This window comes from Dinoponera quadriceps, unplaced genomic scaffold, assembly GCF_001313825.1.
Source record: "Dinoponera quadriceps isolate SergipeBrazil2010 unplaced genomic scaffold, ASM131382v1 scaffold566, whole genome shotgun sequence".
In the NCBI taxonomy this organism is placed as follows: domain Eukaryota; kingdom Metazoa; phylum Arthropoda; class Insecta; order Hymenoptera; family Formicidae; genus Dinoponera; species Dinoponera quadriceps.
This window is the reverse complement of record NW_014555972.1, coordinates 604709-619708: the sequence shown is the minus strand read 5'-3', so window position 1 is coordinate 619708 and position 15000 is coordinate 604709. Positions and strand designations below refer to the sequence as shown.

Here is a 15000-nt window from a genome sequence, read left to right as displayed (position 1 = left end):
TATATATATATATTTATTGCTTCGCGCCTTGGCCCCGGGAAGATTCCGGATTGCCTGTCCGGCGATTCCGCGCGCAACATGCGCCGGAGCGACGGCGATCTCGACGGCGCAATTTTTTAATTGATACGTCGGCGACGTCGCGCTGCTGAGCGCCATTAAAGCGTGGGATTAAAAGGCGGAATATGTGATAAGAAAAAACCTGCCTGCAGTATCCTCGGTTTCGCCGCGTTTCCCCACCCCCCTCTCTGCTTGTCATGCCGCTCCGTCCCCGGATTCCGACGCGAAAAAGCAAAGCTTTCGGCGACAGAAGCACGACCGATTGAATAATTAGCTGGCTCGGGCCAGTGCTCGTTACAATTTTTTACACGCGATCCACGCGGTACACCGAAACACGAGGGGGTGAGAGCGAGTGGGGTGGGCCATGAGGCATCCCACGTTGAGCTTGGCGCCGCTAAATAACCCTTTGTGTGAAAGGGTCAAAAGCGCAGCGGCGGCAGCGACGACGACGGAGGTGCGCGAAGCAGAAACGATTCGAGCTTTTAAGCCGAGCAGAAATGTTTGCGAGCTCGAAAAATGCGTGTATCGTGGCCTTTGAGGCCAGCTAACAAAGCTGAGCAGATTGCCGGGATTAACGTTACAGTCTTGCAATTACGGAGCCGCAATTATAGTTAGGTAACGTAACTCACCTAATTAAATAATGGCGGTGTTCCCGTTCTTTTTTCCTCCCTTTTTCTATTTCTACCTGCAGCGGAAAATGCGCAATCTACGTAATTCTTGTAATTGCATTTATAATGGTCGGAGAGAGCACGCGAACTTTGCGTATAATCTCGTGAATTACGTGTTTCTTAGTGTCTCTGTGCTGCTACTGCTCGTTCTTTCTTTCTCTCTTTCGTTTTCTCTTACTGCACGTCGAGAACATTAAAATTATTTCTGGCGACTAAAAGCGTAAAACGATCTTCCTCTCTCTCTCTCTCTCTCTCATCCCTCCCTCTTGTAGCAAGCATTTGAACCTAGTATCATGGAACGTGCATCAAAATAAAGTTGCAATAGATTTGCAATAGATAAAGTTGCAGTTAGATTTATCCCAATTATTTGTAAAATCGCACATTTTGTCCTAAAAAATATAACTGTACATTTTCTCCGCGTTATTTTATGTTTTTTCGTCGGAGTTGGTGGCTCATGAACCGTTAAGAACCGTTGACGCGAGCTGGGGAATCCGAAAATACAGGACACCCTGTAGATCGTCCAAACTGAGATCGAGAGTCCCCGAGAGAATGAGAGCAAAGGAAGTTCACGTTAATATCAAAAGCCCGGTCAAGGCTTTCCACCGTCAATTTGCAACATTCTTTCCGCGCGCTCGATGGCTTTAATGCAAAAACAATGAGACCGCGCAGCGTGTCGTAACTTTCAACTCTCGTTTGCTCTTTATGTGAACGCGAATTAATAATGTTGCACCGTGACGAAAGCACCGAGCTGAGATCGTACAGCGACGAATCAACGGGGGACGAATGATAATCCCACGGCAAAATTAGCCGGGCTGTGTTATTACGTTATCGGACAATTATGCACGCGAGCGGAGTTGTTTAAACAATTTTTCTCTTTTCCCTCGCGGCGTTTAAAGGTAATTTAGGACGGTTTCGAGCGATACCTCGTCCAGCGGGGTGGATAAACGATCGTTGTGCCCGGAGCATCGCGGAGTCTCGCTACTTTCAACATTGTCAAGCGTCATTTCAAAATTATTGATCTCGCATAACTCCAGCGACCATTATGAAACCATGCGGCCGTCATGGCGGCTACAAGGTTGCAAGGAGGTGGGTCCCTTCGGAGATGTAGCAACGGACGAGAGGGAGGAGGGGGAAGAGAGAGAGAGAGGGCAGCAAGGCGCAGATGCCCTCGGGCGTCAGTCTACGGGAGCGCCGCAAGGGCGGCGAAACTTTTTGCTCCTAAAGTTATCCTTAACTCATTCCAAAAAGGTAATGCGAATTTTTTGCGGATATTAATTTGCCTTTGCGCAAATATGCTTTCTAACTTGACTTTGCGTCGGTTCCCCGCGGTTTCTTTCCGGGCATTCCTGGGAGTTGTTGCTAATTTCGCCGACGGCCTCGAGGTCAGTTGCTCGAGGTCGCGGACGCTCCTTTGACAAATGGAAATTGATTTGTAATCCGACGAAATTGCTCGAGCGTTCTCACCGAGCAAACAGAGAAAAGTAATGTTGACAAATTATAACAAGCCATCAAACGCGTCGATATCGATAACTGAAGAGTCGATGTTGGACGCAGCGTTCGAGTTGTTAGTTTAATGAACTCACGCGGCCTTTCAGATAGCGTTATTACCTCCTCCTCTTATTTTAAGACCAGAATTCCGGGGACGAACGTGTTTGCAGCTAATTGATCTCCGGAGAAGCATCTCCATTCTCTGCAATGTGCTCGGAGAGAGCAGGGGTTCCAAAATACACAGAGTCGCCCCCGGGCGCCGCGTACTCTCCGTACGCCTCTGAACGTCCTTTCTTCCCAGGCAGTCGGGTGAATCGCATTTATTAGCGGCGTAAAATTCAATCTATACTCTGCGGCGAAAAACAACGGATTCGTCATAAAAGATAACGGGCGTGAAAACGGCGGAGCGATGAAGGGTGAACTCGCCTGGAAAAATTGGAAAAAAAAACCCGAGGCATCCGGGGGTACGCAAAAACTGGGGGATACTTCGATGCACAGGGTGCCCGGTATTTTCGCCAATTTATCTAACGAGTCTTGTGAAAGTGGCGTGAGAAAACGCCACTTTCTTACGCAGCTCGATGGTGCAACTCAAAATGCTTTTAGCGGCTGTTCAATAAATGTCAGCGAATGCGCGCCTTTAGTCGCGCGTAAAACGTCAAGACGACGCCATTCAAGTCCCGCACATGTTCCTCTCGACATGTCCGTGGTCACCCGTACGTCCCCGAACGTGACACCCGGACTTTTTCTTCCACGGGAGAGGTATATGTTGAAGAACTTCGTGCATGTATCCGACACCGGTATATCCGGTGTTGCTTACTTGGTCTGTAACCGCCGCGGCGAAACGCGGGAACTCTCGCCGGTGGAATCTATGGGAATTTTCTTTCGCAAATTGTTTCACCCCCGAGGGATTGTTTCGCATCAACCCTCCTCCTGACATTGCTTTTCAATCGCTGCTTGTAAATCGCGGATACATACAGATACCGACACGGAATTTGGATGGAATACGCAGTAGTGCGCACTGATGCACCCCAAAGGCTGGCCTATGCAGACGGACATGAAAGACTTATGCTCATGAGCACACACACACACACACACACGTTCACTTACATACGCGCAATGGTAAAGCGGTCAGATCAGTGAGACGCGCTCGGTGTGCGAGAGTTATCACATGGTTCGGCGGAATATACAACCGAAAGATTTCATCGATCAAGGCGCCGCTCCTCTGCCGTTTCTGCACTTAGGTAAATTAGTGTAGAACAGGCCCTAATCCGCGGCAGTGCTGCACGCAGTAAACGCATTCAACCGAATTCGACGACATGCACGAAGGTGGAGGAGGAGAGGTGTATCGTCGGTGGGCAACGCGCGCCCGTGGAAATGTTCGCGCGTTATATTCACGGGCGAGTAGACGTCGGATATAACTTACCATAGAGCCGGGATCAAAACTGGTTTCGCGCGCGCGCGCACGCTGGTGGTGGCTGCTGCAACATAGTAATAACGATCGCACGAACAAAACGACCCGCGTCGAGACCGCTGCAACATTGTAAGCAGGCCCATTATTAATCGATGCGCCATATCTAAGTGTGCAGAAAAAGTGGGATAGAGGGAATAGCCCGGAGGTCCTCCGTGGGATAAAGAAAAGGAGAGCGTCGGCGGCTGTCGAGCGAAAAATCGAGATTAAAGGCAGACGAGGCGAGCGGCGAAGGAGGGGAGGACAGAGGGAGGGAGAAGGAGAGAAACAAAGTTGAAGAGGCCAAGGGAGGAGGGGAAATGAGCGAGCAAAAATGTGGGGGAAGAGGGAGGAAGAGAGAGAAGGAGCGACAAAGGATGACGCCGCATAATGGGACTGAACGCGAGAGAGTATCGGCGGCAAAAAGTTGCCGTTATTTATCATCGAAAATGCGAACAGCGTTGAAGTCGATCTTATCGCGCGATCGGCAATACCAGCATCGTAAGTCAGTCACCGTTTCCTTCCAGTCTCTGGTATTTTCTCGCCCGTCATTCTCCCGCTGCGGTTTCTCGCGTTTGTCCATCAACCGCGTTGGCGCGCCTTATTATAAGCGCGCTGCGATATCAAAATAGTCCAGGATACACCGCAGAATAACGCTCGCGACGTTCTCGCAACAATGTAGAGCGTCCGATGGTGAGGGAGAGTCGGCGAAAAAAATCGCGCACCGGCTACGGTAGGCTATGAAAAAAACAAACAAAGTATCAGCGATACCTTCGCTAATTCGATATCGATACTGTTGTCGACGGAATCTATTTTGAAACGGGATGCACGCACGTATTCGGATCTTCGCACGGAGACGCGCGCGCCGGTCCGAAAACATTCTTCCGACGTCTTAAACCACTTCGGGGGTATTCGCTTGTCACACTCCCGGCGAATCCGGTCGCATCAGTCACTCCCTCCGGCGCCTAAAAAGTCGACTTCTTTCGACTTCGCCACCGGAGCCGACTACACCGAAACATCCGATCTATCGCGCGGCACGACACATTGTGGCGAAGTTCGGCACGTCCATTCATCTTCCGTCCCGATACCTGTCGCATCTGTGGGACCGCCGGCCGGGCCGACGACGACAACGGCAAATTGTCTATTTTGCTACGCGGTGTGGAATTCCATCGTCTGGCAAAAACAACATCTAACTTCATCCGCTCGCTCGTGGGCCCGAGTGAAGATGACCGAAAAAAAGAACTACGCGCTACGATGTTTGGGCACTGCGTAGCTGCACCTTTCGAGAGCGAGGAAGCCATGAAAAGTCGAACCGTGTCGATATTGATTTATGTAACGAGAATAAAATGACCTCTAATTGTCGGAAGATCGGAAAGCGAGAAGAAGATGCCCACGATCGATAGACGACGCGCGTCAACGTATACGCGTTAATTAAAATTCGCTCTGCGGAGAGAGGACAATGGTGAAAACGCTGTGCAAACGATTACTCGCTACGAGCTTTTATTCGTCGTAAGCTCATTAACGAGCTCGCCCTCTTCTCGCGTAACTTTTGCGACGCGCAATCTACATATTTTAAGAAGATGAACCCGCGGCGAGTATCAACTCGGGAAATAAGCCCTTTAATTCCGGGCTCTCGGGAGGACTACTGGCAGAAAAAAAAATGAGCTTAGAGGCTTCAACATTCTTCCGGACGCGCGGGCTTATCGCGGGACATTACGAAGTTCTCGTGTTGTATCGTGCGCGTATCCGGCCTTTAATCGGCGAACCACAACGACGAGATGCCGGCGCGCGGAGTCTCCTCGCCCGTCCCACTCTTCTTCCCCCTCGATCGTTATCGCGATATTTATACGACGAATTAAGATATTTGCACCGCGCACGGCCGACTAAGCGATCGAGAACGAGCGAAAGAGAGAGAGACGCGGTGGACGCGCGCGTTATCTTCGGCGGTGGCGAGGAAGCTCGCGCGCGGGAATTAAAGGAGAGAATTCGCGCCGAGGGTCGCCGATATCTTCCTATCCGCGTGTCGAAACCACACCGGGATTACGATGTCCGGGAAGCGGGAGGCACAATTTACGCCGCTCGCGGCGTTTCAATTTTTATCTTCTCTCTCTTTTTATTTTATTACACATGCGCGCGTAAATCACCTCTCTGCCGTGTTCGAAACGCGAACCTTCGGCCGGCGTGCTGCTGCACGTACGTATCATCGTCGCGTAAAAACGTCGAACCATGAATAATGAACGGCAGCTGTCAAAACTGACGGGCGGGATAAGCTAGATTGCGATTTCTATGTGACGTCACGCGCCGAGAGATGGCGTGTATCGAGTAGCTGGCTGGCTGGGCGATAGAAGTAGATATAGGGTACCGCCGATTCTTGGGAGACGTCGGTATACATCAAAACGTGTCTCGAGTTACGACGACGGAAATGAGAAGAAACGCGGCCGCAATTCTCCCCATGGGCTTACTACGCCCACGCGACGAATGGCTTTTTCTCGAGGAAATCCGTTCGCGCGCTGGCCCACGAACGAGCACGAGAAGAGAGAGTGGTGTGTCGCGTTGCGTGTTGCTGCCGGTGATTCCCATGTCGCCCCGGAGATTCGTCAGCGGGGCGGCCCGCGATTTCTCTACGTTTATGTGATACGCCATGGCGTGGCCTGTGATAGCGGATTTTACGACACCTTTTACGAAGCTGCTTTTTATCGAGCTGCGCGACGAACGGACGAACAGTCGCGTACGTTGGCGCGAATACCCTCGTTCCTTCTGCATCTCTCTCTCTCTCTCTCTCTCTCTCTCTCTCTCTCTGATAATATATCTCTGTATGTCTATATAATTATAAAGATCTTTGCGTTGACGAAATCTAGCTATATATAACAATCTTGTTCGTTTAATTATGACTTCTTAATTTCCTCTATTACTTCTTTAAGATTAACTCGCAGCTAATGGAAAGTCTATTTATAATTATTATTATTATAAAGATCTTTGCGGTATCGGAATTATTTCCGCGTTCTTTATATGTGGCTCGAAGGACATCTTAGGGAATGAGATTATTGCGATTGCGCGAAAAATACTCACATAGTAGCGTAATTTTCTCTCTCTGTTGTGGGTTTGGCATAATGCTTGGACAAGCTTCCGTCTAAAAAAAATGTTTGGTATTTTTGCTACAAGTTCTAAAGGAAATATTCCTCAGGATAGAATAAATAACCACTCTGCTCCCTGCCCTCTTTCCTCCCCTTCTTAATGTCGTCGTCACTGCGAGGAAGGATTACAGGGGATTATTATCGGGGTCCTGGTCACGCCTGACGTTGCGATATTAATTTGCAAACTAGTTTTGAACCGTCGTCGTAGATGTCGGTGCGTTTTCATGCGCGTCTTCATTAGCGGACCCACTTGAGCGTCTCCTCCCTTCTCGTGAGCTATGCAAATTTGCTTAATTAAATTAAGCAGCGCGGCGCGCGCATTTGTCTTGTCCTAGATGCGTTTCTGCTTCCTCGAGCGGAGGAAGGTAAAGGTGCGTGAACGAGAAGAGATATTCGAGAGTAGCGTGACGCGTTCATCGCCGAATCGAGAAAGCGCGAGCCGCGTTACGTACACTTCTATTCACAGCAGTGTGCGCGACTTTTCTCCTGATTACAGGTGATTACGGCGCGGCGTCGAAATTATGAAGGACTGGAAACACTTGGTCCCCGACGAAGAGCTGCTTTGAAGACATTTCGCGACTGCCACAGAGCGGAGGATCTTGCGCGTCCCGTCCGCGGACACACGCTACTCGCGGTTCGCGCTTTCTTCGCGGATCGCGGGGCGGCTCGTCCTCTTCTGATCGCAGTCTCGTCCTTAAGAGGCGTTTGAAATAATCGGCCGAGCGATCGACTGGACGCGTGGGCGGGAGAAGAGACAGAGAGAGTTCAGGGGTCGATCGGATTCAATCGTCGATCAATCGAAGCGGCGAAAGTGGTGGTGGTAGTGGTCGGGGATAGGCACGTGGGGGATAAGAATCGGGAGGATCCAGCAGCGCGCGGTGTTCAATGAGACAAGGAGATGAGGACCAGAAAGTCACTGCTGATCGTTCTGCTGTGCGTCTCGGTGGCGAGCCTGGCGCTCTGCCAAGAGAGAAGGTGGCCGAAAGCGACCACGAAGCACCGGGATAAAAGCGCCAAGGGCAAGTACGAGCCCGATTACGCGGACAGGATAAGGGAGGCGGAGGACTCCGAGGAGTTATACTATGATCGGGGTTCGCCGGCCGCCAACGACTTCTACTTGGATCTCCCGGACAAGCTGGCTTATAGAAACAACAGGGCGATCGATAACTCCAGGTATGTTCTCCCTCATTCTCTGTCTCTCTTTCTCTCGCTCTATTTTTTTTCTATTTTTCTCGTTGTCAATACTCACGTTTGTTTCATTCTATGTATCGGCCTTTTTATACCGATACGTTCACATAATGTCCCAATTAGTGACAAAGTAATCTCATCGTGATAAGAAATTAGTAATATGTATGTTAAGATAAGTATATAAAGTTTACTTTGCTGGTGAATGTCTCAATTAGTGACAAAATGACCTGATAGTAAATTAATAAATTAGTAATATATATGTTAAGCTAAATATATAAAATTTACTTTACTCGTAAGTTTGATTGTATATTATTAATATTTAATTGTAAATTATATTTCTTATTATTATATTATATTTCTTAAGTGTATGATAAGATTTTAATTAATATCTCCTCAAAATAACGAAGTGTCATTTAGTGATATATATCTTTGATTTTGTCCCAATCGTTGTGATACATAATATGCCTATGTTATTGACAAATGCCGAACGTGCGGACAGGCAAAGATCATTATTCGAATATCACAAATTGATACAGAATCATGAATGTCCCTATTACTTACTTAATAATATTTTATTTAATATATAAAATTTTGAGAAAGGACACATTTTTTAAGATAAATTGAGACATTCACTTTATTGCATTCTTTTTTCTACGCCCTTAGAGAATGTTCCAGGGCTGATCAATGTTTTTCTTCTTTCTTTTTCTCCCTCTTTCTATTCATTGTATATTGGCGAATTCTTCCGTAATTGGAGAGGAATCCCCGGTAATTGATGAAAGGAAAACCTTTTCTTCTACGAGACGCGTAGGATGATGCGCAGCACGCGTGCAAACTCGCCAAGAGGAAGACCGTTTTCTCGAGAGACTCGGGGCCCGATAGATTCCAAACGAGCGCCGACTCGACGGCCTTTATTTAAATACGATAAACATTAAGTGATTTTATTTTCGCCAATTAGTCCCCTCGAATTGTATTACAAGTGTCATCGAGCGGAACTGCTACTTCCCCCGCGCGTGCGCGCGCATCCCTACAGATGGAATTCCCTTTGATCTTAATTGGGGTTGTTAGCGGCTTCAGATCTCTAACGTTATCGCTAATTTAACTCCGTTGAGCGAATTCGTGGTATTGCACACAAAGAGCATTTTGTTTAAATGAAATTAATCCTTTTCGTGCGGCTAAACGCGCCTGTCTCCGTCCCGAATGAATTCTCTTTGAGCGTTACAAATTTAGCGGAACGTTAGCGGATGTACATTACACATATTACATATTATATATACGTATACGATATTATTTTATAATATCGTTTTTAATTAATCAAAAAATTAAATTAAAGTTACGTCGAGAGAACGATTCGAGGAGAGAGAGAGAGAGAGAGAGAGAGAGAGAGAGAGAGAGAGAGAGAGACTAGTTTGGAAATTTCTACGAAATATGTACTCGAGAGCCGTTTCGAGAGAACGAGAGAATTCACGAATACGCTCCAGCGCGGCCGAAATGAATGAAATTCCGCTCCGACTGTGTCAGATCCACGGAGGTCGGGTCCAAGAACAATCAGCAGTCTAGTCAGTCGTCGAATCTGCCCAAATCGCACGCCAAGTCCAGCGAGGAGTCGCGGGAGAAGGGGCACACACTCAAGAACGTGACTATCGGGGACGGAATTTGCCAGAGCATAGACGTCAGGAACAGCGTGGTTCTCTTCTCGATACTGAACGATTGCCGCGTGATCGAGGGTTTCCTGCAGATCGTGCTGATCGAGAACAATACCGAGGCGGACTTCGAGAACATCAGCTTCCCGAAGTTGCGCGAGATCACCGGCTACCTCCTCCTGTACCGCGTGGACGGTCTCAAGAGTCTCAGCAAGCTCTTCCCGAATCTGGAAGTTATCAGAGGCAACATACTCCTCACGGACTACGCCTTCATGATCTACGAGATGACGAGCTTGCAGGAGGTAAGCATCTCCGCTCGACACGTTTCCCTCCCTCCGTTTTTTCGCTTCTGCCCCTTCGCCACCGAGACGGAAATAACGAGATCTCGAGCGACGCTAATTCCAATCTACGTGACTGAGATAAGCCTGCAACGGAGTTTATGCTTATCGAATCATCCTAAGTAACAAAAAGAGAGACAAAAAAGAGGAAGTCGTAAGAAGATCTCGGCGATGGAATGCGTCACGGGCCGCGTCCGTTCGCGATCTCACGCGAGTTTGTTGAATTTCATATCGACGCGCTACAGATAACGGTATCTAACGGAGGAGAAAAAAGGAAGCGAAAACACGCTAGAGAAGCTCTTTTTCATTCGCACGGTGCGTGACCGCCGTCACGTACGATCGGTAATCGCGATCGTTCATTCCCACGGCGAGCGAAGCCCCGCCCGCGGCTATTCGGTCCGAAGGTATGGCCCAATCTGCACGTAGGACCCGGTTAAATGCCGAGGTCAAGTGACGTTAATCAGTCAATCAAATTAAGCGGCCGTTCGACCTCTGACTCGCGCGATTCCGCGGCTAATCCTCCGCGCGCGAAACTTTTTCCCTCCCCTCTCTCTCTCTCTCCCCCCCCCAGATCGGCCTCATCAATCTGACCAAGATCTCCCGGGGCGGCGTGCGCATCGAGAAGAATCCCGCGTTGTGTTTCACGAACACCTTAAATTGGAGCCTGATTGTGCCGGCCGGCGAGAACTTTATCAAGGACAACAGAAACGAGCAGAATTGCCCGCACACGAAAGGTAATCGCGCGCTTCTGATCTTGAATATTGGATTCACCCGCAAGACTATCTCATTATGGAGACGGCGGTTCTCTTTTCTTCTCTTTTCTCCCTTCTTTATCTCGGAAATCTTGACGAGGAAAAGGCTCGATGGGTATATTCAATCGGAGGAAACTACTAAATGGGCCAATAACAGCCAATGCATGGCTATCTTAATGCAACAAAATCACATGTATCTTCGAGTAACTTATATATTATTGTCGTAGCATCCATTTTATAAACAAAATTGAGTAAAAATCTATCTTATTATCCGTTATTTATTAACGGGAAATATCCTCTTCGGTACAATTATTACGTTAAAAAACAAAAAAAAATATATTTCCACACATTTCAGCCTCCGTTTAGACCATTTTCAGTGCTGTTATATACGCATGTTACTTGAAGATGTGTGATTTTATTGGCCATTTGATAATTTCTCCTTTATTCCCGCCGACACGATTCTTACTTCTGCGGGAAGCCCGATTTCGGAGAACCGAGAAGAGGCGGCGGTCGCGAAGTGTAACAATACCCTCGAAATGTGTCTCTCGACAGGATGCTCTCAGTGTCCCGGCGGTTACTGCTGGACTGCCCAACACTGTCAGAAGATAGCGAGACCGAAGTGTCACCCGCAGTGCCTCGGGGAGTGCTACGGGCCGACCGAGAGCGACTGTTACGTGTGCAAGCATTACCGACACGAGGGGAAGTGCGTCGAGAGCTGTCCGCCGAATCTGTAAGTGATTTCGCGAGAACGCACCGCATTAGCGGAAGCGAGACGAGACAAAAGTCGATGCGCCAACGAAAGCGAATATCTCGGTGTATTCTGCGTCTCGCGAACGGAACGCCCGAATCAAATGAATGCGATAGACCTAGAATCGGGCCCGGGTTGAGAAGCGCTTTTCTCTTCCGGTAAATGCTACCACCGTTTTCTGCCGATAGGTACGCGTATCTCTCGAGGCGATGCATCACGCAGGACGAGTGCCAGAAGATGAATCGCATCAAAAGATTGCCCAAACTGGAGAGCAGCCACACGTGGCGACCCTTCAACGGTTCCTGCGTCACCCAGTGTCCTGACGGGTTCGAGGATGACGTCGACGAGAAAAATGTACGGTAACCTTCCTTCGTACGTTCTTACGTATTATTTCATAATCGCGGGATTCATTCCCACCACGCTTGTGACTCGTTTCGCGTTGCAGGCGACAATCTGCCGGATGTGCAAAGGTCGGTGCCGTAAAATCAGCAACGGCGCCATCATACGCCACATCTCGGACGCGCAGACCTTTCGCGGTATAACGGTGGTGAGGGGACCTCTGGAGTTCCAGATCAGGAACGGCAATCCGAACATAATGAACGAGCTGGAGGACGCGTTCGGTCAGATCGAGGAGATCACCGCGTACCTGAAGGTCACGCACTCCTTCCCAATCACGTCGTTGAGCTTCTTTAAGAAGCTCAAGGTAATCAAGGGCGAGAACCTGGACATCAACAACGGCAGCCTGGTGATCCTGGACAACCCGAATCTCTCGTCGCTCTTCCCGCTGACGCAGAGGATCAAGATCGAGAACGGCAGGCTGTTCTTTCATTACAACCCGAAGCTCTGTCTCTCGAAGATCGAGCAGCTTGGCAAAACGGTGAACATCACCAACTTCACGAATCTCGAGGTGCAGCCGGAGTCGAACGGCTACAAGGTCTCCTGCAACATCGTCAACATCAACATCACGGTGAGGAACGAGGCGGCCGATCACGTCGTCCTCACTTGGGACAGCTACAAGGCGCAGGAGGGACAACAGCTGCTCAGCTACTTGCTGAGCTACATCGAGACCGACAACACGAACATCACGTACGAGGGGAACTCCTGCGGGAACAACACGTGGCAGATGGTCGATGTCGACATACCGAGCTGGAGCTCGACCGTCTCGAAGCACATCGCGAATCTGAAGCCGTACACCAAGTACGCTGCTTACGTGAAGACGTTCATCGCGAGGAACGACAAGTTGGTCAGTCCGGTGGGTCAGTCGGAGATCATCTTCTTCCGCACGAAGAGCACGATACCGTCGGTGCCGACGAACGTGATCTCCAGCGCGATCAGCGACAGCGAGATCCTCCTCAAGTGGGACTCGCCGATCTACCCGAACGGCCCGATCGGTTACTACATGATCTCCGGTGAGATTCAGCTGGACGACAAGGAGCTGATCGCGTCGCGCGACTATTGCAACGACACCTTGGTGAACGAGGTCGACGAGGTGGAGGTGCAGGAAGAGGTGACGGTCAAGACGCCGGCTCCGAATCCTGCCTCCTGCTGTTCCAAGGACGTGAACACGAAGAGCACGGCCTCCTCCAAGCACTTCGAGATATTCTGCCACGAGAACACGAGCATCAGCAACTTGTCACCGGGCTGGAAGGACTACTGCGTGTTTAACAACTACAATTCCGCGGAGAACCGCTTCTACGACCTTGCGAACAATCTCTCCTTGGCTTCGTCGCAAGAGCCCGTCGGTAACGGTATCGCGATTAATCACCGGAACAGTCAGATGTTCCTGTACAACGTCAGCGCGCAGAACAACTCGTACCTTCTGAGCAAGCTGCGCCACTACTCCCTGTACACCGTCACGATCGCCGCGTGCGGCGTCAAGGTGGAGAACGTCCCGATGTGCTCGTCCATACGGTACACGAACACCAGGACGAAGCGGCGGCCGGACGCGGACGACATCGAGGACGTGAAAGTTCACGTGAGCAACGATACGATCGTCGAAGTGATCTGGGAGTTGGTGAAAGACCCGAATGCTTTCACCGTCTCGTACACCATCGAATACACGAATCTGGACGTGAAGGACGCGAAGAAGAGCACCGAGTGCATACCGTACGCGATAGGCCGGCGACCGGAGGGCAGATACAACAGTCACTACATCAGGAACCTCAGCCCGGGCAAATACAGCCTGAGAATGCGCTCGACCTCGTTGGCGGGTGACGGCGCCTTCACCGCCGTCGTTTTCTTCTCCGTCGGCCTGTCGGACAAAAACCAGGTGCTGCTAACGACGCTGCTGATCCTCGGTATACTGATCGTCGGCCTGCTCGTGGTCTTCCTCATCTTCAGGAACCACCAGAGGCGGCGGAAGCAGGAGCGGCTGATCGCGAGCGTGAACCCGGATTACATCGAGACCAAGTACATCGTCGACAACTGGGAGGTGCCGCGGGAGAACGTGGAGATCCTGGAGGAGCTCGGCCTCGGAAACTTCGGCATGGTGTACCGTGGCTGCCTGAACGGCACGCAGGTGGCGATCAAGACGATCTCCGAGATCGCCAGCCAACGGGAGAAGAACGAGTTCTTGAACGAGGCCTCGGTGATGAAGAACTTCTCGACCTTTCACATAATCAAGCTGTTGGGCGTGGTCTCGATCGGCAATCCGCCGTTCGTCATCATGGAGCTGATGGAGAAAGGCGACCTGAAGACGTATCTGCGGAGCATTCGCGACTCGGAGATGGTGCCGAACGCCTCCCGGATAATGCGCATGGCCGCGGAGATCGCCGACGGCATGGCCTATCTGGAGTCGAAGAAGTTCGTGCACCGTGACCTCGCGGCGCGCAACTGCATGGTCTCCAAGGACCTCGTGTGCAAGATCGGCGACTTCGGCATGGCGAGGGACATCTACGAGACCGACTACTACAAGATCGGCAAGAAGGGCCTGCTGCCCATCCGCTGGATGGCGCCGGAGAACCTCTCCGACGGCGTGTTCACGTCCGACTCGGACGTCTGGTCGTTCGGCGTGGTGCTCTACGAGATACTCACCCTCGCCGAGATCCCGTACCAGGGCTTCTCGAACGAGGAAGTGCTCAACTACGTCCTGCACAAGGGCATGCTGAACGTGCCGCGTAACTGTCCCGAGAACATCCAGAAGATCATGGAGAAGTGCTTCAAGTGGCGGCCCAGCGACAGGCCCACCTTCATGGAGATCGTCTCCGAGCTGGAGCCGTTCCTCGGCCAGGACTTCTGCGAGAAGTCCTTCTACCACTCGGACGATGGGATCGAGATACGCAGCCTCGGCATCAAGAAGGTCTACCACCACGCCGCGCCGATACGCTTTCACTGGGGCAACGAGACCGCCCGCTGGGTCAAGGACTTTGAGGACAACGTCACGCTGCTCGACCAGATGAAGGCCGGCACCAGTCGCGGGCGGATCTTCAAGAACGGCTTCCAGCACTTCGGTAACGTACCAAACTTAGAGGACGTTCCGCTCGATCGATGAGATTAGTTAGTGCATTATTGAGCTTCAGAAGCTCTCCCCCCCCCCCCCCC

General features: G+C 50.5%; 1 protein-coding gene across 1 annotated transcript in view; it reads left to right on the top strand.

The window, feature by feature from the left end:
* Positions 1-15000, top strand: part of LOC106746238 (insulin receptor-like) — a 63181-nt gene that overhangs the window by 42069 nt on the left and 6112 nt on the right. The window contains exons 4-9 of the mRNA XM_014622590.1: positions 7291-7967; positions 9501-9924; positions 10532-10694; positions 11265-11442; positions 11649-11814; positions 11906-14909. Coding sequence (XP_014478076.1) covers positions 7693-7967; positions 9501-9924; positions 10532-10694; positions 11265-11442; positions 11649-11814; positions 11906-14909 — 4210 coding nt within the window. The 5' untranslated portion in view covers positions 7291-7692. The remainder of the gene's footprint in view (positions 1-7290; positions 7968-9500; positions 9925-10531; positions 10695-11264; positions 11443-11648; positions 11815-11905; positions 14910-15000) is intronic.